This window comes from Plectropomus leopardus, chromosome 9 (assembly GCF_008729295.1).
Source record: "Plectropomus leopardus isolate mb chromosome 9, YSFRI_Pleo_2.0, whole genome shotgun sequence".
In the NCBI taxonomy this organism is placed as follows: domain Eukaryota; kingdom Metazoa; phylum Chordata; class Actinopteri; order Perciformes; family Serranidae; genus Plectropomus; species Plectropomus leopardus.
The window spans coordinates 26132117-26155580 of NC_056471.1; the positions used below are offsets into that span (position 1 = coordinate 26132117).

The 23464-nt window shown below is 40.8% G+C and overlaps 1 protein-coding gene across 1 annotated transcript in view; it reads right to left on the reverse strand.

The window, feature by feature from the left end:
- Positions 1 to 23464, reverse strand: part of slit3 (slit homolog 3 (Drosophila)) — a 339417-nt gene that overhangs the window by 122902 nt on the left and 193051 nt on the right. The window contains exon 6 of the mRNA XM_042492991.1: positions 8021 to 8092. Coding sequence (XP_042348925.1) covers positions 8021 to 8092 — 72 coding nt within the window. The remainder of the gene's footprint in view (positions 1 to 8020; positions 8093 to 23464) is intronic.

The following is a 23464-nucleotide window of genomic DNA, read 5'->3' on the forward strand; positions in this document are numbered from 1 at the left end:
GGAGGAGGATTGTTGAGGCATTTTTCACAAATGACTAAGACGGCTGCAGCTGATGTGGAAGCCAGTGTTGCATTATTATAACAAACTGGGCTGTATTTTTTTGCACAAAAAAAAAACAAAAACCCAAAAACAATTAACTGCACTTTAAGCTTTTCTTGATAAGAAAACGTGTTATAAATGTGCCATATTTCCAACAGGAATTATCAAAAGTTTAACATATCAGCGCATAAGTTTTCAGCTAATTTCTGCACGCTGTAGTCGGTTTCCATATTTTAATTGCTCAGATGTTATTTTTTCTCACCTGTTTTGTGCCAAGTCCCACTCTAATGTGCTGAGATTGGCCTTCCATACTGGGCAGACCTGGTCACTGGTTTATTACCCAATGATAAACCACCTTAGGAATTGAAAATGAGACGTTCCAGACTAGTTTGCATTTGCAATTTGGTCTGGTGATGCCGAACTATAAAAGAACATGCATACACTTTTCCTGAACTTAATTTCAGACAGGATGCAAACTCATCTCATGTAATCGAATTGTCAACTGTGCTACACAGCTACTGTATATAACACCCTGATCCCCACGCCCTGACTCTTTACCTCCCGACATAAAGGGCCCATTATTCCTGCTTTGGTACCAAACGTTTAATGTGAGTACTGCAGAATCATCCAATATGAATGTAATTTTGAGACATACAGCTCTGATCATTCACACCTTTCAGCTCTCTGGATCTCCCAGCTGCACAGAGACTGTAAAGGGCACCTTCGATGTTTGATGTTAAGAGATACTGTGTGAGTCTGTTTCTTCATTTCCCCACACAGTGTGCGGCCTTAAATTACACAACATGGTTTGAAATTGAAACCCACAACAGTAAATGCCAAATGTCTGCTACATTTGTCCGTCAATGAATCAATACAGCGCATCCACTACAGTGGCTTATATTTCAAAACAGTAACATTTGAACTCCACAGTGATATAAAGTCTTTGGTCTTATCCCTGCTGTGCACGGTGCACCCTCTGACACCAGGCACACAGCTCAAACCGACACAATGTTTCCATATCACAGCCTCACATCGCCTCCGTGCTCTACGCCTCTCAAGAAAATCCTACCTTTCTGTATTTTTTTTAAATCAAAGACGTATTGGAAAACACCATTTCAGTAGTAAAAAACTGTTAATTCATTATTGTGGTCACGAAGAGTGGCTCCTGGCAGGTAATGTTTTGTTAACGCAGAAGCCCTTGCGGACAAGCCTAAAAGTAACTTTCAGAAATTGACTGGCAACTTCCCAGACTCACTCCTCTAATCTTCAGGCAATGAAAGTTTGCTTAAAATCACCAGAGCATGCTAATTTCCTTCTTTAATTTTTCACCATGGCAGTAGAGGAGTTCATCTTCATTACAGACCCGTGGAAAATGACTGGACGGATATTAAAGGGGGGAGGAAAGATGACCTGCAGAGGAGGGCAGGTTGGACTCACAGCCACAGTAAGATAACAATTTCTAACATGTGGTATAATACAGGCTTAAAGAAACAGCGTGAGACTATGTGACTGACAGGCGACTGCTGAGCATATTGATGCTCAAGGCTACTGTGAAGGCAATTATCGAATGCAACTATTAAGCCTTTCTGTTAATTTTATGTACTAAAGGCAATTAATGTTTGAGACTCAGCTTGTTTATCAATCCACTTGGTGACTTGAATTGACAGGAATCAGTTTTATAATCAGGGAATAAGAAAAATATGACATTAAAAAATTAATACATTTCGTTTAAAAACGTGTTTTCTCTTTCACACTCTCTAATTGCAACATTAAAACAAGAGCAGAAGCTCTACAACTAAGTTAAACCTACAACAATAACAGAATATCAGTGTAACTTCAATTAAAACTACTGCATTTTTAGCCCATATTTGCATTTCAACTCAGTCTGATAAAACTTAAAGGGGCAGTTCACCCTAAAATCAAAAACACACATTTCCCCCTCGTCTGTAGTGCTTTTAAATAATCTCATTACTACACATAGAGTGTAGATATAGATTTCTGCCTTCTCTCTAATTTATGAAACTAGATGGCACTCTGCTTGTGGTGCTCTGTATCTTGAGTAACCGAGTCATGATTTCTGGAAAGAGACATCGCTGCTGAGTTTCAAAAAGGGCACTTTGACCGCCGCAAACCAAGTGCCATCTAGTTCCATATATTCAAGAAAAGGCAGACATCTCTATGCTCCATTTCTCCAACACTCAGCTACTCACACCAAAACAGTGTAGACTGATAAATAGCCCTACTGGTAGGAGGGAAAATAGGTATTTTTGATTTTGGGGTGCACTGTTTCTTTAACGACCCAACACATCAGGTTGGTTCTCCGTCCTTATTTTGAAAAACGCTGTTCTGAGTCTATCTGACAGCCTTGGTGGTCTGGAAACAACAAAGGGCCAAATTGAGTCAGTCAGTCAGACATTTGTTCCATCAATAATTAATACCTCCCTGCTCTCCTCCCTCTGATCCTTTCAATCTATTTTCTATCGCTGGTCTTTCCTTTTTTTTTTAGCAGCTCACGTCACATCAGTGTTTCTTACTGCTTTTCTGTCTCTTATGTTATCTCCTTATTTGCTCTCTGATTGCTTCCACACCTTTGTGTCCCACATCTCTTTTTTTCTGTCCTCCCTTTTTTTCCTGTCTGCAATGAATAGACAAGTTTAGGATGCTAAGATCTTTTTGTCTGATCTGATCTTACATCTGTTAAATGAATCCATCTCTCGAGTAGTATCTCTCTCCTTCTTGTTTTCCTCTTTTTCTCCACCTACATCTCTCAATCTTCTGCCTCTCATCTCTGGATTTCCCTCCTTCTCTTCCCATCTCTTCTGTATCGCCTGATTTCTCCCTCCTCCCTCTGCTCAGGTCCAACAGCAGATAAATAAATGATGTCCAGGAAACTGGCTGCTTTTACAACACTGATACCACACTCCTCCCTTTTCTTCCTTTCCTACTTTCCCTTTTCCATTTTGTGAGCACCCCTCCACCTCCCTCAAATCTCTCTTTTCTCTTGCTTCTGCTGGCAAAAAAAAAAGAGAGGAAAGGATAGTAACCGCAGTCCTTTTGGGTCTAAATAAATCATAGCCCAGCACTGCTTTGCTTTTACAACGCCGATCCTGCACTTTCATCCAGGCAGCCATGAAAGAGAGCGAGGAGAGAGGAGGAAGTGAGGGAGGAAGAGACGATCTAAGGACATATGAGTAAAAGGAGTGGATATCAAAGGAAATGGTGAATGTTAAAGTGTCTTTAGTCATGTCCATCTTTCTTCCTAAACCTCTTTGGGAGGCGAATTTCTTCTGTGAAACCGGGACGTTAAGGTTAACAGCAATTCAGACGATTTTACCCCCGACTTTAAGGTGTTTTACTTCAGTGTGACTACCATATATTTGATTTCATACTTTGCTCATTGATGGTTTGGGATGTGTAGTGAAAGCGCTCACTTCATGTCAGAGGTGCTGCAGAATATTTTACAGTCCAAACCACATGGTGTATTTTGATTTCTCTTGACAGAAAATGAAAGTAACAAAATGCAACAATCTAACAATCCATTCCTATTCCAAAAAAATAGGAATTCTTAGTAAATAGCTAATAATTTGTCCAACAAAAAGAAATCACTACACCTTTAGGACGCATCAGCATGCACAGAATTTGCATGAATTGTCAATTATTTTATAAATCCAATCCTTTCATATGCTTCATAATTTTAACATGCTGTCAAATTTAATAAACACTTATGACAAGATGAGTGAAACTAACAAACTAAAATTCATTTAGCATTTTCAAAATGAGCCCGACGCCCCAATATTCAGCTTGGACTCGTCACCGCAGCTGCTGTGAAACATATTAAGCAGCTCAGATAAAGCCTAGTCTACCAAGAAGCAGCGGCTAATTAAAAATGACTAGATTAATTAATCTGGAGATTCGTTAGTGGCGCACACACAGCGCCGTGCTTCTTTCAATTAGTAGAGTAAATTAACACAAATGGCTGAGACACACATGCACATATACACACTAAACATGTATCCATTTGCCTTCCAGACAACATACAGGCTTTTATATAATACTCCTGCAATTTCTGACAAACGCCTACACTGAAATGTAGAAAAAGACATTCACACACATGTAGACAGACATCTTTTGGAGTGATTGTCATCTTAAAGCTCCATCATGCATGAAGTGGACAGTTTTGACCAGTAATGAGGACAGAAATGTGTGACTGCTACATTTTTCATAAAAAAACACAAATTGCAAACACAGGAGCACAAACAGATGTACCAATATAGACAGACACACTCAAGCAAACATGCAAGGGTGGTGGTGGATGCACACGCTGGCACACGCCACAGTGAAACACATTTACGCATTCACACACGTCTGGAGATTTATACTTGTGGGCATGAATTGGTGTAGGTCATTATAGCTCTGAGCCTAACCCCCTCACGATGACATGTCCTAAATGTTATCTCAAAGCCCATTAGATCGACCGGACACTGAATGTTGAATATTGTGCTTTTACCATTGTACGCATTCTGAGCTTGTTATTAGCTGTGTAGCGGTTTTAGTGAAACGTCGCCCAACGGATATACATCCTGATGGATTAATCAGCTAATTATCTCAACACTCATCATCTCAACTTAATAATTCTAACCTCAACCCTGATACCAAATCTTAACCGGCAAACAGAGTTTTACAGAGGTGACACGTACATCTTCCAAAAATGTTTGTATCTTGGAGATCTAAAACAGAAATTGGTCTCCATAACTACAGAATTACCCTCTAATGCACACACACCTGTACAACAGTTTGTGTGCCCAGGTGTGTGCACACACACAGAAACACACACACCTACCTGATGGTGCAGTCACATGACCTCCAATCACTGTTATCTCTATCATCCCATTTTGTACAACGGTCACGAAATCAACCCCAAGACCCGAACAGATGGGGCTGTTTGTGTGTGTGTGTGTGTGTGTGTGTGTGTGTGTGTATGCATAGTATGCATCTGTGTGAATACGCATACATCTGTGAGTGAGTGTGTGTGTTAAGATGCTTGAAATGAAGATCAGTCCAGCGGCAGAATTGCTTACTGTCATTCATGCCCTTTGCACACGAGCACAAACACTTGTGCACACACTCAGAGACACACACAAACAGACACACACACACACACACACACAAACAGACAGATACACACACACACACACACACACACACACACACACACACACACCTGCCTTTATTAAAACGTCACATTCAGTGAATATACTGTGTGCTGTCATGCTGTCTGCTGTGAATGGGAACGGCTGCGTATTTACAGTGAATTGTAAATCCTGCCGAGCACTCAGCTGTCAGAGTCTTATGAATTGCTAATATGTTGTATCTCGCGCTGCCGATCCCCCTCTATCTGGCCCCTATCACTTCTATTGTACGCCTGGCAAAAAAGTGAGGCAGGGAAATCAAAAAAGCTAACTTTGCTAAAGGGAAATAAAAGGTAGAAATAAAGGCATCAGGACAGGCTGAATGAAAAATGGTAAAATAAAACCTTCTTCTGCAGCATTTCAAATAAACTCAAGCTGACATTTAATTCTTTTCAACACCAAAAATATCTACAATATGTTTTTGATGCATAACATCTAAAATGATGGTATTTGGACTGGATCGGATGCACAAAGTAAGCCGCCATGTATTGAGCCATTTCCCACTGTTTCCTGCTCTCTTTAATCATTCATGTGAACACATTAGGCAGCACCAGACTGCACCAAGAACACTCACACCGACAACAGCAGGACACTCATCAAGAGGAGCCTGATACTGTTAGGAGTCTCGCTGAGCTTTTACATCACAAATACCTGCATACGTATATAATTAGGATGCTTTAACCCTTTGAAGCCTTCAAAAACATGGGAGGAAGGCACTGGGCAACTGAACAAGAAATTGCAAAAAATAGGCAAGTAATTAGTAAAAAGTTACAAGAAAATTACCTGAAAATAAGGGAAAAAAAAGAAACGCAGAGAAATGCATAAAGAGACAAGAAAATTCCATTAAGAAAGAACAAAAAATATAATAAAATAAAACCTTTTTTTGTCTTTTTTGGATGATGTTTAATAATCTCCCCACAGCTAATTTTCAAGTAATTTTCTTATCACCTTTACTGATTTTTTCTTTTCTTTCTCCAGACATTTCTTGCCAAGCCGTTCATTGCCTTTACCCCAAGTGTTTACAAGACATCAAGCCAATTTTCTCATGTTCCTTAGGTTTAAGTGCTTGTGAAAGGTGTCTGAATGCTTCATGAAAAACTAATGTCGATCCAGGTTCTAAAGGGTTAAACATTCTCTTTAATCATGTTATATTTTTTAAATACGAGTTTAAGAAAAGTACTACAAAAAAGCGGAGTCTATGCTTAAATAATGGATTATTTAGTATTTGTTTTTCACATAAAACTGCTGGGTACAGTAGATCTTTATGTGATAATGAGACATTTCTTTCAGAAGCGGCCAATTAACGTTAATTTCTACTTTACTGGGCTGAAAAAATGTTACTAGGTGTTCAAACCTTAATAATCAACAACTTCCTGCTCAAAAACAACTTAAAAACTGCATTGTTGGATTCATGACTGTTTTTGTGGGTGTCTCTCTGTGGATCTCCACTATGTCCACTTGTAATGATCAAACAGCATTTAGCTCTATGCTATGTACTACAATGGGGGACAGCGTCTTCTTTTTCTGCTCTCTCCAGTCATCTTGTCCTGTCCTCTGCTGTCTCATTTTCTTTCTCCTGCTGTTTTTCTTTGTCTATGTGCTCCTCTCTCGTTGCATTCAGTTCTTCCCTCTAATAAACATATTCAGCAACAATACCACAACCCTTTCCACCTCTCAGCACCATACAGCAGAATATGAATGTATTGCCAACGAACCTGCAGTCAAATGAACCAATGTTGGCGCCAACCGAACAACAGTTTGTTAACTTTTTCCAGCTCAGTGTTTCATAAAATTAAGACATGACCCTTTAACCTTTATGTATTTTCCCACAAAAATGGGAAATGTATGCTCTGACAGTTCAGCTGTTGCAGTGAACTGAAGCTAAGGATTTGGTTCAGATGCAGAAACCACAGTGATACACAACGTCTGCTTCGGTGCCAGAGCAAATGCACGCCATGGACACATACACACACGTATATTCGTGTACAGTGATGCGCGCCCGCACACACAAGTGTTGAGAAAGTAGACATCTTTCCCGACACAAGCTCGCATTGCACAAACGCCAGTCACACCTCTGAGCATAGTGACAAATGAGCAGCTCTAAAAATGTGGACAGATCGGACACACAAACTTGCACACACTCACACATGCACGCACTCAATCACATACACAGCTGGAAGCAAATACGCATCAACGTATTCCCATATGCAGCGGGGGGAATCACCCTCATGCACTAACACACATGGTGCAGAGAGAGCGCAACACACAGCAGGTGGCAGATGCACTGTTTTCCTGACTCTTTGTGTTTGTGTAGCAGTGTATTGTGAGTCAAGGACAACACGTTTGCTGGTGAATGAACAGGTACACTGCGCTTCATCCTTGCACTTGAACATGCACTTCAGCTCACACACACACGCAGGGTGAGAATTCACACACAAGAAACTACATTTCCTCTACAGAAGCATGTTTAAGTTCAAGCTTTTCTTATGTTGAAGACGTGCAGAAGGTGTGCATAGATAGAGGGATAAAAGGATGGCAGAAAAGTAAATGAAGGATGACAATCAAGTAAGAGAGGAGAGGAAGACGAGAAAAGGATAAAGAAACTGAATTTGATGGAAAACAAAGCTGATAACAAGAGGAGGAGAGCGCAGGACAGATCCCTGCTTCACAGACAACACATGAAAAAAGGGGGAAGAGGGGAGAAGACTGGATGAGAGGAGGAGGAGGAGGCGGAGGAGGAGAAGAGAGATGGAGGAGCCAGAGTGAGAGGACCGGGGTTTTTCTCTACTTACAGAATCTCCAGATCACGCAGCGCTCGGAAAGCTCCATCTTCGATGCAGCTGATGTGGTTGCTGTCCAGTTGCCTGCACCGAGCACACAAACACACACACAGACAAACACACACACACACACAGATGAGAGGGAGAGATGGGAGAGAGTCAGGCGCAAGTCTGCAAGGTCCGCTCAGCTGGGGGAGGGACTAACAAAAGACGGGTTGCGTGAATGAGTGTGTGTGGGGGAGTGTGTGAGGTGATACCCCAGTAAGTGGGCTTAAGGTAGCAGGTAGGAGACACCGGCATTTACACTCTTTCCCACACACACACACACTCACACACACACACTCGAGGGATGCCCAGTCCAGACGATAGCACACAAGCTCAGGTTAAGTCTCTCACCTCAGCGCTGATATGGCCAGCCCTGAGGAGAGCAGGAGAGGAAAAGGAGAGCGCGAGAGAGGAGACCGGTGCGCTGAAGTGGCCTGCCTGGCGTCAGCCTATCACCTCCCTCCCCTGCTGCACGCCCAGCGCACACTGGCCACCGGGAGAGAGAGGGGCGAGAGAGGTAGACACAGTGAAGAAGAGAGCGAGCGAGCCATAGCTACTAAAGCCCACCCTGCTTGTCTGTTCTGTAAATATTAATTGCATTTTCTCCTCTCCCATCCTCCTCCTCCTCCTCCTCCTCCTCCCCGTGTCCTCTTTTATTCTTTTTTTTCCTCTCTCTCTGTAGTGAAAGAGGGAGTAATTTCATTACATTAGGCCAGCCAATCCATTAAGGGCCTTTTACCGGCTCTGTCACTGAAACAATTTCATTAAAAGGAAAGCCTCCGTAAATCAACCTACAGTCACGACTCTGCCTCTCTTTCCCGTTCTCCTTCCTTCCTCTCTCTCTCTACCTCCCTTCCTCCCTGGCTTGCTCAATGCCTCCTCCACTGGACTCCCAGATGCACCCTGTACCCCACTGTCATCCATCCTTTGCTTTTACTTTAATTTGCTGGGCTGTAGGTATTCAGCTCCCCCCCATCAGCATCCACCCCTTCAACCATGAACCCAACAACCCCGAGGACTCCACTCCTCCCTCCTTCCTTCCTTCCTTCTCCCATCCATCCATCCCTCTGTCTCTCCTCCCCCCCTCTTCTTCTTCAGATGGATGAATTGCAGATATAAAGGGCAGACATTTAGATATATCCCTTAGTTTTTTTCTGTTGTCCTTTTTAAAACTAAACTAGGAAGGATGAGTGGCATTTAGACTGTCTCACACACACACACACACACACACACACACACCAATCAAACAGGTGGACACACAGAAATACACAGATGAAAAGATGTAATCAAACACAAGCAGACACACATTCAAACACACACACATACTTACAGAAACACACAAAAAGATAAACACATGTACCCAAAAAGGTCCCCCATGGAGACACACACACACACACACACACACACACACACACACACACACACACAGACGCAGCGTGGCTACTGTCTGCTCTCCAGACACTAGAAGATAAAAGCATATCACTCCACCTTAATCTTCTCCTCCTTGTCCCCTTCCACATCTCATCTCTCTTCCTCTAGATCCCTCCATCCCTAATCCTTTTTTTCTTCCACTTCTATCTCCTCCTTTGCTTTCTTCTCCCCTCGTTTCCGAGCATCCATCTTCTCCATTTTTCATGTTCTCTCCCTCTCTCCATTCATAATCCATTTTTTTCCTCTCCCTCTTGTGCCCTCTCGCCTCCTCTCATCTCTAATTCCCCTTCACCTTTTCTCTCCTCACACCCCATCTATCCATTTCTTCTCCCTGTTTTCTTTTATCAACCTTTCAAATCCCCTTTTCTTCCTCTCTACATAGTCCCGGCATCTGCACGGCACACTGCAGCACCTGTTAAATCAGTCATGTCAGCTTTTAACCCAGAGGAAGGAGGTTCCCAGAGCAGGAGCTGGGTGGCCTCTGCAGGGCGACAGAAATTACATCAGGGCTTCTGGAGCGACGTATTCTGTGGCTTGTTTTTATATGTGCATGTTTGTGTGAGTGTGTCCTCAGACTATCTGGGAAATGTATTTACTTCTGAACACCACAAGTGAATCTCATAGCTGCATTTCAAAAAGGAGCAGGTTAAAGAAAGGCTCTACTGCAGTGACTTCAGTAAAATGTGAGAAATACATATAAAAAGTTTACCGTGCATTGAGCCTCACCATGTTATCACTAGAAAAATGTTGCCTTTAACCCTTTAAAACCTGAGAAAATTGGCTTGATTTACTAAAAAAAAGGGAAGAGGGTGATGAGTAACGTAACAATAAAATTGCCAAAAAATTGCAAGAAATAAGAAAAAAGTTACAAGAAAATCAAAAGTATAAATAAAAAATAAAAAAAAAATAAAATAATAAAAAAGAAAGAAAAGTGAAATACATATATTTTTGATTTCTATGTAAAACAATTAAAAAAAAAATAATTGAAAGAATTATGAGTACAGTTTTCTGGACACGTTTCCCAATTTTTTTGATCATATCTGATAATCTCTCCTTGTCATTACTTTTTATTTTTGTAGGATATTTCTTGCCAGGTTGCTCATTATTTCCTGTGTTTCTGAAAGCAATAAAACCGATGTTTTCAGGTTTCAGAGGTTTAAATGCTAGTGACTAGCGTCTGAATGCGGCACTAGAAAACTGATGTCGATCCAGGGATTAACCATCACTTCAACAAGCACTTTCACACCAGACTTGAAAATGAAATTAACATACAAAAAACTGCTACATAAAGCAAAAATACTGTAATTCTTTGTTTGGTCAGTGCACTCTTATTTTATCTAAATTTGCTGCTGTGTCACAGCAGGAACATTTTTCATGCATATCTATCTGATATTGACCAGCTGCTGGTGGTTAACGGCTGACATGAGTTCAGTTTTGACTCAAGACAGTAAATATCAAACAACTCTGTGCCCACAGGCCAGGTTTGGCTCGAAACATAATTATTTTCGGTCCTCCAAAGGCTTCCAGAGACTGATGAGATGTTTTGATCTGCTTTGATCCAATGCAATTATATTTTAGAGGTGATTTAGAGATAACTTGTTTACAGCCTTGCCATGCCGCTCTTGATTAATTGAGTACGATTTGTGAAGATTGCTGGGGTCATTGATGTGGAGTGGTCTGTTAAAACAGTATAAAAGGGTCTGAGAGGGTCATGTGCTCTTGGATTGAATCTAAGATTATTTTTTGGCTACTTGTTGGAGGTAAGCTGTGAGTGTGAACATCTGTTAAATGACTGGACTCTGAAAATAAAGTGAGTCTGGGGATCATACCGACATATGGCTATGCCATGTTTGTGTTTTATGTAATTAAAAGGCATGATTTTTTTAGAAAGGCAAACTGGCACGCAGCCTGATCAGCCATATGGAGACATATGGCACTGCCAAAGTCGACTGTAGTTATTAAAGGCATTTTGTGTTATTTTTGTTGTGTTATTTTAGAGAACAAAGAGGTGTACTAAGGTTTGTGTGATTTGATTCATCTGTGTTGTGTCATTTATGCATGTACATCCCAATATTGAGTAAATATGTTCATATTGGACAATTCTGCTCCTCACAATGTACCTGTATTGTGGATATTCAGTGCCGAAGTGAAAAAGTATTGCATGCTTTATGTTACTTGACAGAAATTAAGGTTGTGGAGGTCGGAGAGTACCTTTAACTTTCATGAAAAAGTTCACATCCTCAATTATTGTTCCTGATCTTTCCCTAACTTAACCCTAAAGTTTATTTGGCATACGTTTTCTCGCATTTTCACAAACCGTAACCATACCTGATTGCCATGAGGAAATAAAGTAGAAAGCAAGAGTTCAAAATTGTTGGAATCAGGTGAAAGAAAAAGTGACACTGAACATAATCTGCGGTTTAGAAGGATCGTCCAATATTAATGTTCTAGTCTGGAGATCGTGTTAGGTGGTCAGATGTGAGACTGTCACTTTAAGGAAACATGACTTGTTGTAGCTGAAGAAATAATTCCTGTCCATTTAACGTAGTCAAGGTGGAGCTCATTTTGAGGGGGAGGGAGGACTGATCATGGCCTGATCAACTGGATAAATGTTTGATGGATATCTGAAATTTTGGTCTGCTGTCATCAGGATCTTGCACAGTTTAAGCAGAGCAGCGAGTCGATTCCCCCAAATAGGTGCCTTTTTTTACTCACAGTGCTTGGGGAAAGTGGAAGACAGGGTATCTAAAAGTGTCAATTGGACAGAAATTTTGGTGGCCAGATTTGCCTCTTTGATGTTTCCTTATCCTATATTGGCCAATATGATTTAGTGAAAAGTTTGCAATAATGCATTACTGTACTGGCGTAACGTTACAGACCTCTGCTAGCAAAGAAACTTCAACCTGCCTCAAAGCCTTCAAACAAATCTTGACTAACATTGTTGATGCCCAAAATGGTCTGCCATTTTATCGTCTAATTTCACACATATAGTGTAAGCAAGCACATAAAGTATAAGCTATGGCTTTGCATCATGCACAGTATCTTTAAAAACTTGAAGACACTTACAGGAAATTGTCCATTGGTGAGAAAAAAGGAATTTCCGCACATTGTCCTGATACTTGCAATAAACTTTATTAGATTAGATAAGATTAGATAATCTAATAACGTTTATTGCAATGTGCAGGAATTCCCTTTTCTTCACCCATCGGTAAATAAACATTTCGAAAACAGGCTCAAATCGTACAGTTTGGAAGGTACAGTCATCTACCAACAATCAATGTCGGTTTCTTTTAAACAATGATGATGGTTAGTTAATGCTCATAAATACCATTTCTGTAATATCAGGGTCCTTCTGGAAGGCACTGACACACGACTTAATTTGTTGTTTGGTGTGAAGTCGAAGAACCCGTACATCTATATTAATTGACTCTATTGTCTCTCCATGTCTACCGTGTCACCAATGACTCTCACGACTTCTTGACGCGAGTGTGGGGGATTCCCACCACTCTGTAGAGCTGACAGACAACTAGAAAGATGTCTTCAACTCTTAAACTGTACGTAACTCTACAGGATGGCGCTCTAATCATTTTGAGAACATATTATCACTATACTCCTCACATCTGTAATTTTCCCAGAATGGAGAATAACTGGTGGATTCATATTGGCGGCCATGTACTTCATTGTCTGTCCTCGTCCACAGTAAACGATTCCATCATCTGTGATATGATTGGATTCCTCTGACAGCTTTGTTCACCAAGCACCCTGATTAGCAGTGACATGATTGGTATCAATCTGGAATGAGGGTGTACTTTGTGTGTCCGTGTGTGTGTGTGTCCGTGGGTGTGTGTGTTCCTCATATTTGTACCATCGTGTTGCATTCATAGTCCTTGTGTGTTTGTGCTTGAATGTGTTCAGATCAGGGATGTTTGTTACGGAGGATAGAACGAGGGTCCAGAATTTAATTTCCTTCCATATAATTAGTTAGTGTGTTTAATCATGTCTATCATAAGGCCTATTGGCAGACTGATTCAATGTTTCCCTCTGCTACCATCTGGACCAGAGGGAAGCACGCACGCACGCACGCACACGCACACACACACACAGCAGCCCTGCCACTCCATGAATCCATCAGTGAGCAACCACTACTGACTGAGTAATTAATGAAAGGACAGTGGGGGGGAGGGCAGGCACTAGCTGGGTTCCCATCCAATCCATATCAACAAATACTGCTTCATCAAATCTGGAAATGAATGTAAACAGCACAAATGTTTGACTGGGAATTAAAGGAACTGCTTAACACAGAAAAAAACTGTTGATAAAGAAATTACACAATGAGCAGTGATGGAGATGTATTGGAAAGACATGAAGTAAACAGTGATGTGCTGTGGCTGCTCTCATTTCAACAATTTTTCAATAGATCATTTTGCATGTTTTGGTCAAATGCGGCCATTTGAGGACATCAGAACTCTCCAAAATGCTGAAGAGCCAGTTTTATCTGCCCAACACAGAAGTTAGAAACACAAAGTATGCAACAAAAGTCTGCATTTAATTTGTTCACAAGTTGCCTTCCAAGAAGTTGCTGAGTAGCTAAATTATGTTTTAATTCCAGTGTGAAATATCTGTAGAGTCAAACTGTAGGAGGCTTAAATTAAATGTATAGTTACATGCAGTTACATTGTTTGAAAAAGTCAGTTTTAAAACCCTGATTTACCCCTGCTGAAAAATAACCATATTTGTTTCAGGTTTGGTTATGCTGAAGCACAAAAATGACTTGGTTAGATATTATTAGCATCTAGCAAGAACGCTGTAACACAGAAATGTTTTTCCAACAGGGTAATGTTTTTATGAGTGCATAGATGACCTACCATTCGTTCTGTTATCTTTGCTGAGTTGCAGTGTTTCTTTAAAAAGTAAAGTAGAGCATCTTTCACCAAATGTGCTCATATTTTTTTGAGTGAACATTAAACTGAATGCATCTGTTTGCATCTTATGAACTTAGTACCTGAGCATTTTTATCACTCGGCCACCATTGCTACTAAAGCTGTGTCATATCGATGTTTAATGAACACATGAGTAAATTGCAAATTTGAATGGAAAAAACTCATTTGAATTGAACATGCACATCAATGGTTAGGTTTACGGAAATATGACGGCTTGTCATGTTAATGAGCATTGACGGTTAAAAAGAAAATTTTGGTCATGGTCAAAATAAACCAAAAATGACTGTCAGCTTGAAAGTGGAAATGAACTGCAGTCTCCTGACGTTCTGTTGACCCATCCATCTACCAAAACATCCTTTTGGTGACTTTACCACTTTACAACAACCTCACCCGACTTCCTCCTTTGTCACTGTAATGTAAAATGTAAAATCTTCTGGGGCACTGGCTGAAAACACAGATGTGGTTGCTCTTCTTAAAAGACAATCTTGAAAAATAATTGATGACCAAAATTCCTTTTTTACACATAATCTACTGAAGACCCTGTTTGCTCACATTTCAGCATCCTCGACCTTATTTATTTTTTTGTCTATCAGGTGAGTAGATTATTTTTCCTCTTGTTATTACTTGTAAGAGTGCAAATACTAAACATACTTAGAAAGACGAGCAATGCAAAGACGAGTAAAGAAAGAAATCCGACCCGTTGACAGAACATGTTGGCATTGTAAGTTTCTGCAAAACGTGCATTAATTTCTATGTTTCATATATATCAAATCTACGTTTCTAAATTGTTGTAGTATATGAGTATATGACAGTTGGTGGTTCTTGTGCCCCGACCTAACCACACGTTAACCACAGCATTGTGGACAATAAACATAACATAATGTTTCAACGTATCCTTTACATAGTAACAAACAAATGTAAGATATCCGCGGTTTGCAGAAACGTACAATTATTTCACCTGCTGTATTCTGGCAAAAAAGTAACTGGGGTGAATGGGTCAAAGAGGAAACCTGGAGGAGGGAAGAAAAGAATGAAAATGGAAAGAGAGGAGTGAACTGGTGAAAGGATTGAAAAAAAAGTTACAAAGAAAGGAAGGCGACACGCAACAAGACACTGGATAAAATGAGAGGGGAGAGCTAAAAGAAATAAAAAATAAGTGGTGATCTGAAGAGAGAAAATCTAAACACCAAATGATTAGTAGACGAGAAGGAGGCTGGAGATTGAAACGTCGCAAAAATATCTGGATGGAAAGAAAAGTAGAAGACAGAGGAAAACAGGAGGGGGGAAGGATGAGGATTAAGGATTGATGTGTTGGGATTGTAGAAGAGAACGACGGCTGATCAGTGAAGTCAACTTCTCTCTGTCTCTCTTTGTCATTAATTCTCTTTAAATCCTTTGGTTTTCGTTCAGACATCTTTCTCTGTATCGTGTGTTGCTCTATCCATAACATTAACATTCGATGTTGGGGAAACCTGCAGTGCTGTTAATGTAAGATTAAAGCAGGCTGGATGGACATCTGCAATGACTGCCTCCGCATGTAGCCTTCATGCAGTAAATGAGCATTTGCACAACACAAGGCAGACTTTGACTTGCAAATGATTCGTCTGCTTGTAGTGATGTTCAAGGGTACAGGAAGTCATGTACATGTTTTACAATTATAAGTCCACCACCGCTGTCCACTGTGTTCCAGACTGAGGTTGGTACACGCACTCAAGGACACCAACTGGCTCTCCATCCGAGTCTTTTTTTTGTGCATCAAATTAGACAAATTGAATATAAACTTAAATTTGCTTGAAGTGCATTTAGGATGTTTATAACTCTGTAAAATAAACAGTTAAAAGAGATGGAAGTGCATTAGTGTAATGTTAAAGTTCAAGTTAAATAAAGGCAGCGCTGCAGAAATCTAATTTGATGGTCAATGGGAAAAAATAGGAGTGTCTCTGTCTCGGGCTGAAACTTTGACTGCACTTTGAAGGTTCGGTTTTACTGTGTGTGAGTTTTAGTAATTTCTATGTCAAAACTGAATCCAAAATCAAATAACCGTGATGAAAAAGCTACCATGCTGAATGAGTTATACTTCAGACACAGTTATTGGCATTTTCTCCCTCCTGTCTCAGTTGGTCACGACCTTTAATGAATCAGCCACATCCTGCCATTTAAGGAAGTGCGTAGGGGTTTTTTTAGGGCAAAGAATGATGGGAGTCTGAGTAAACATTTTCATGTCTTTGTTGTTCTTTCTCGCCACTCTTTGCATATTGGTGCACGGCTTTGAATGCTTGATCGGGGGAAGAAATGACTGTGAAGTGTGTGTGTGTGTGTGTGTGTGTGTGTGTGTGTGTGTGTGTGTGCATTATTGCCCCTGGTGTCACCTTCATTTAAAGATACTCTGCCTTCAAACGGAGGGCCATTGTTAATCCTTTTTTTCTATATTTCCAAACACACTCTTTCTATATATATGCCTGGCTCGAGCTGTCCATTGTTGGAATTGTGGTAAACATAAAAACAACTGAAGACAAACATCGGCAATGACAGAGACGCACAACAGTGCAGGTGAGAAACGTGTGTGTGTGTGTATGTGTGTGTGCACGCAGCTGACACAATGTTCTCACCTCTCTAAGGCGCTGTAGTCATAATTCAAACAAACGGCCATCCTGCACTGCATTGTGGGTAGGGGAGCGTGAAGCGTAGAGGCGTTTTACGAGGGAGAAGTGAAAGGAGAGGATGACAGGAAGGAGAAAGGTAAAGAAGTAAAGCCATGGGGTTGGGTCCTTTTTTTGTTCTTACATTGATATACTGTAAGGTTGCATTGTTGGAAAAAATCACACATTACATTCCTCGAACACTTTCTTCCAAAGCACCTGAAGGCGCTACAAGTGTGTAGAGGTTGAGCTTGGGTGGACCCGGTGGGGAAAATGAATTACATTTTATCACAATAAAAAAGTGGCCAAGAGAGCGAGAAGGCAGGCAGATGGAAAACAAGGTACAATATGAGGACGTGATGGCTACAGGAGATAAAAAGCGTGTCTGTGTGGGCACTGAGGTGTAATGTGAGGGCATATGAAACAGCTGTATCTTATCTGATGCGTCCATGCTTCTCTGTGAGCTAAACTAAAGCTATATGCCTCCCAGCATGACTGGCTCACATATGTTGTGATTTAAGCGTGACTTCAACTGTACACATACTGCATCTGTGGTTGATCACGTTCGTCTCTGCTCCTCTGTCTCCACTGAACGCAGAAAATATTTCAGTAGCAGCTGAACGCTGCAGTGTAACTTTTATACAGGATCCAAGAATAAAGGTTTGAAAGCAGACTGACAGATTGTCATTATACAGGGTTGCCACACATTTTCATGGATAAAATTTCAAAACTTTTTCATGAATTTTCAAGGATATTTCTCGAACCACTTGCCCAATGTTTGCCAAGGAGCTACTTTATGTCAACAGCTACAGAAAATTGTAATGTTATGTTACATTACATGGAAGGCTATCCCTGAAAGATTATTGTTATAACTTTATTATACATTACAGAATTCGATGACCTCCTTAAAAACTTTCAATAATTGTTACTAATTCCAAGAATTTTCCAGGCCTGGAAAATGTGATTATGAAATAGTTATGACTTTTCCAGGTTTTCTATGATTGTGGGAACCCTGATTCAGTTTCACATTCTGACAATTTGTATTAATCCCACCTGGGATTATTTGTTTGAGCAGTTTGCTGTCTACATGTTCAGTAACATGTAGACACATAAATATATTACTAATAAATTTAGTAAAAATAAAAATATATGCCAGCAAGTTCATGGAATAACTTAATCTATAAATATATAAAATTAAATAATGATTATAATAATAAAAATAAATACAACAATAAAAAATATAATTTACAGAGAATTTAAAAGAGCAGCAGAACTGCAGAGGAAATAAAAGATTTCAAATAGTGGTTAGTCTTATAAACAGGTAAAGCGTACCAGTGCCCAGACGGCAAGATAGAAAATTCACTTGCAAAAACATGTCCAGAAGAAGCTAAAATACTTGACACTTTCTAGAGTATTTGTTGATTGTGACAAGTGGTCACATCCCTTTATGTCACTCCTGTGATCTCAGAGCAAATTTTATCAATGCTGTTCAGACTGTTTCTGTCTTTCAGTGTGAGGCTGTGAAACCAGCAGATAAATAAAAAAAAAAACAGGGGGCTCTCGGGATATAAGTCGGGTGGGGTTAACTGCATCAGGCTTGTTGAGGTTGTTCTCACTCACCACACACAGAAAATCTGCACAAAAATTAAATAAAAAGGTGTAAATATACTTTCCTCTGACTTAGGGCTGTTGCAGTCACCTTTGCATTGCAATACTGTGCAAATGGCAAGCCAACTGCAGGGGACAGCAAGCAACCATCACAACTGTTATATGTGTTTATCTTTTCTTTTTATCACGGGAGCACCACATCATCACTCTCTGCTATGAAAGCCAGCAGCAGGATGAGAAGCTAAGTATCTACTCTGCTTTGAGAGTTGCACATTTGCCAGTTCTTTTGGGTCACTGAGAGTTAAAAAGTGTTCAACTCTGGGTAAAATGCTGCAAACACTTGTCACTGTCACTTTTAACTGGCTGTTCAATAACATTTGAGGAGAGGCAGAACAAATAACACAAAGAACAACAACAACAGAGAAAAAATGTATCTGGAACCCAAACAGACAAACTACAGCCTTCCCTTTATCCAGAGCGAGTACTGTACCTTGTGTAAGTGTTTTTACGCCACTGATATTCTGAATCGTTCCAACCAGACACAACCAAATCGTCTCAGGTGAAAAAATGCTGCACCCCTTATAATCTGGGACACAAGATTATCATAAGTAATCGTTGATAGGTGGCATTTGAACGTAATTTATGGTGTGTTCGTGTTTAGACGTTCAAGGCAATTTTTTCAACACCACCACCTGCATATCCATCTACTCCCCAATTTCCATCTGCTTATCTGGGGCCGGGTCACTGGGGCAGCAGGTGAGCCAGGTATTCCAGACGAACCTCTCCAAAGCAACGCTTTCCAGCTCCTCCTGGCGGACCCCAAGGCGTTCCCAGACCAGATGAGATACATAATCCCTCTAGCGTGTTCTCGGTCTACCCTTGGGCCTCCTACCAGTTGGACGTGCCCAGAATACCTCTAGCTGGAGGCACCCAGAAGGCTCTCTGATCAGATGCCTAAACCACCCCGGCCAGCCCCTTTGGACACAATGGAGCAGGAGCTCCTCAGTCTAAGACTGAGCCCTGGCAAAACCTGTACAGCTAACTTTTTGTAACGGTTGCTCACTACTTTATAATTGTTGCTGTTATTTGATTTTTATCTTCAGGGGAGTGTAATTAGCATTTTTTCATTGCTTTAAAAATGTGTGAATTAATTGTTTGCTGTGATTTTCTGTTGTTATGTCTGCAAACCAGCTTGCATCAAATTGCCTCAAATTACATAAAAATTGCACCCCGAGGGAATTGAATGAGTTGTGACACAAGTCATTTAACCATTGTCTTGCAAAATGTCAAACAATTTAATTTGACGGATTGTTCAATTTAATATTTTTAACTTAATGAACTCACCAATGTGGTTGGAAAAATGACAAAAGGGGGCGTAATGTTGTTGAACAGTCTACAAATGGCGAATCAAACTCTTGCTGTGACTGCTTGACTGTGAGTCTCTTTCAGTCGGACACGTATCTTTATATTGTTGACACAACAATCAGACTAAACACAAGTCAGGCTTGCCATGGAATATAATCCACTTCAGTTAAAGGTTTAACACTACTAGCATGCAGCTTGTTAGCTGGAGTGCTATGTGACTGTTGGTCACAGAGACGCAGACACTCAGTAAGTGTTAACACAAAGTAAACAGTTGACTCAGAGTTCCTCTAAAGGATAGTTTCATGACACACTTCGACTTTGGAGGCAGTAGATTAAATTCGCAGAAATCGTTTGACTTCAGCACGCTGCCGACTCTACAAACTAAAATGTATTCTTCTTTAAGTCTTATGGTGGAGGTGGAGGTGTTTAAGGGTTCGTCAGTTTTCTGGGGATGGAGAGCTTACTTGATGCTGTTTAAGAGCTACTTTTGTATGTCTCTCTTGAAGGAATACTTCACCCACAAAACATCCATTTACATATCAGTTTTTCGTGCTGTATCACACTAAATTTGTGAAGAAGACATTTTTCTCACATGTCAAAAAGTGAAAGCGTTTTTTTTTTTAAGGCTTTTATTGCCTTTAATTGACAGGACAGCCAGCGTGTGAAAGGGGGAGAGAGACATGCAGCAAATGGCTGAGGCCGGATTCAAACCCGCCGCTGCTGCAGTGAGGACACAGCCTCTGTACATGGGGCGCCCCTCTATCCACTGAGCCATCAGGCGCCCCGGCATAGATACATTTAGTCCTGGTTAGAAAGGGCTGAACACAAGGCAATGCAACATGTTTTGGAAGCATTGAGCGTAGGACTGGATAACTGCGACTTGGATTACTGTATGAGTTTTGTGAAACTTCATAACAGAATGTTTAGATTTGGATTGGGCAGTATTATGGTATACCAGGGTATTTAGAAATCCTGACAGTGTGATTTCCATTACTGTCAAAATACAAACCCTTATCTTTCTGTAAACTTCATACTGGAGAGGCTATAATGAGGATGTTTTGCATGCAGTGTTTATCATGTGCCACTGGAGGTCAGTGTGGTGCAATAGATAGCTGAGCTGACTATGAGTGGTGAAGAGAACGTTACAAAACTGTAAACACCTGTCATCCCTGCAACAGCTGAGAGAGGACAGAGAGACTCGGGGAAAACAGCAGATTTCCTCATCTAACCCAGTGAATTGAGGGATTATTTTGACCAAACCAGATTTGCTGATTGTTAGAACAGTGGAATAACTAAACATCCAACAAGACTGACTCGTTGTACAATGAGTTAACGAGACAATTAAGGAAGTCTTAGTTTGGTAGAAGAGAGAAACATGAATTCAGACGGTGTATGGTTGTCTTTTCTCCGTTTAATAAGGAAAATCATAAGAACATTAACTTTCGCTGATATCTGGTATTATATATTGAGTAGATAGAAAATCACAGCACAGCCTAAAGAACGTAGCAAACTTGCCAGTTGGCAGTGCCATGTGTTGGAGGGAGGGCGTGTTAGTGCCACACACTGATACCGTTATATACTGTTTACCCAGGTGAAATTCCAGCCAGTTATGAAGGTGTGAAAAATTAAACACCGCCCGAGCCTGGTTTTGATATAGTTTTGCTGATGTTAAACACAGTGCCTGTTTACCCTAATGGTAAACAATGTTTGCTGTTTTTTGATTCTTCTTTCACCGCGGAGGCATGTAAGAAAAAAAAAAGTTTTCTTCATAAATTCAAGGTAACATTGCACAAAGTACTGATAAAAAATTGTTATTCTGTGGGTAAAGTATTCCGTTATTTTCAGTTTGTCACTACCTGTCTGCAGAAGGAACTTGCTACCACTCGACACACATCACACATAATTGTGCAATTCTTTGGCATCTAGTTTTGCAGAATGAAACAAACGCTTTCCCTTGCTGCATCCTGACTTTGTTATAAACTCAGGAGCAGCAGGGAAAACAGGCGTAAGATGCCAAAGCAGCAACGTTGTTGGACATTTGCCGGTGTGGTTAACATGATGACTTTTCTGGCAAGGCGAGACACGACAAGATATGATGATGAGACGAGACACAACCAGACAAGACACGACGAGACAAGATTAAATTATAGAAAATCGGATTTGATAAGATTAGATAAGATAAGCATCCAAAATATGACGTACGGCAGAAAAAAAAACATAAAACACAGAGTGTATTACAGGAATTTTGGCACACAGCTTTTTCACCCATTCTAACTCCACATTTACCTTTATCATCTGCTGTTTGACTGACAGGTCGAGTTTTGGGGGATGACAGGATCAGCAGTCAGCACAATGTATAGGGGCGCACACATGTACACACACAAACACCTACACACAGATGTATGGCATATATACCTGTCTCCTTAGGTTAGCAGGAGACTACAGTAATCGTATTTGCCAGGTTCTTGGCAGTTTCAGCAAAGCAGTCAATCTGATAGCAGGGTCGAAAGGGTCCGGGGCGATGTGTGTGTGTGTGTTTGTGTGAAAGACGTGCAATAAATGGATACTACGCTTCGCCACCAGGCAGCATGAAAGGAAACAACCAAGAGAGTGAGAGGGAGGGATAGAGACCCTAGCCTTAGAGAAACAGAGTGAGAGAGACAGAAAGGGTGAGAGACAAAGACTGAGAGTGAGCGAGAGAGACAGAGGCGAAAGTGAGAGCGAGGGGGGAGAGAGACAAAGTGAGAGGGGGAGAGAGACATACGAGAAAATCAATGCTGTGTCCACCAGGGACAGAATGTCATGAAGGTTTTTTTACTCTGTGGTATAATGGAGGGTTGGAGCCTTTTACTGCAGGAGTCACCTTGTCTAATGGAGGGAGGATGGAGGGATGGAGGGATGGAGGGATGGAGGGGTGTGGAACAGGAAGGAAATAGAGAGGAAAAAGTGGGAGAGAGAGAATAGAAGAGAGCGAGCTGGGAATGTAAGGATGGTGAGAAAAGGCTGTAGGAAGAGAAGAATAAAGTGAAAGAAAAAAGGGAAAGAGAAAAAGAATTCACAGAGACAGATTTAGATAACCGCCATGCAGATGTATGCCTCCACGCAACATTCATGTCTGCGAAAACACGGATGCTTCGCACACGCAGAGGATCTATACAATCAGCAGAGGTGGGCACCCCACGTTCTTAAGTTATGACCAATGTTTTGTGAGGTCACCTTGACCTTGACCTTTGACCACCAGATTCTAATTAGTTCATTCTTGAGTCCAAGTGGACGTTTGTGCCAAATTTGAGGAAGCTCCCTCAAGGCCATCTTCAGATATTATGTCCACAAAAATAAGACAGCTGTAAAGTCACAGTGACTTTGACCTTAAAACAGCAAACTCAAATCAGTTCATTCTTGAGTCCAAGTGAATGTTTGTGCCAAAT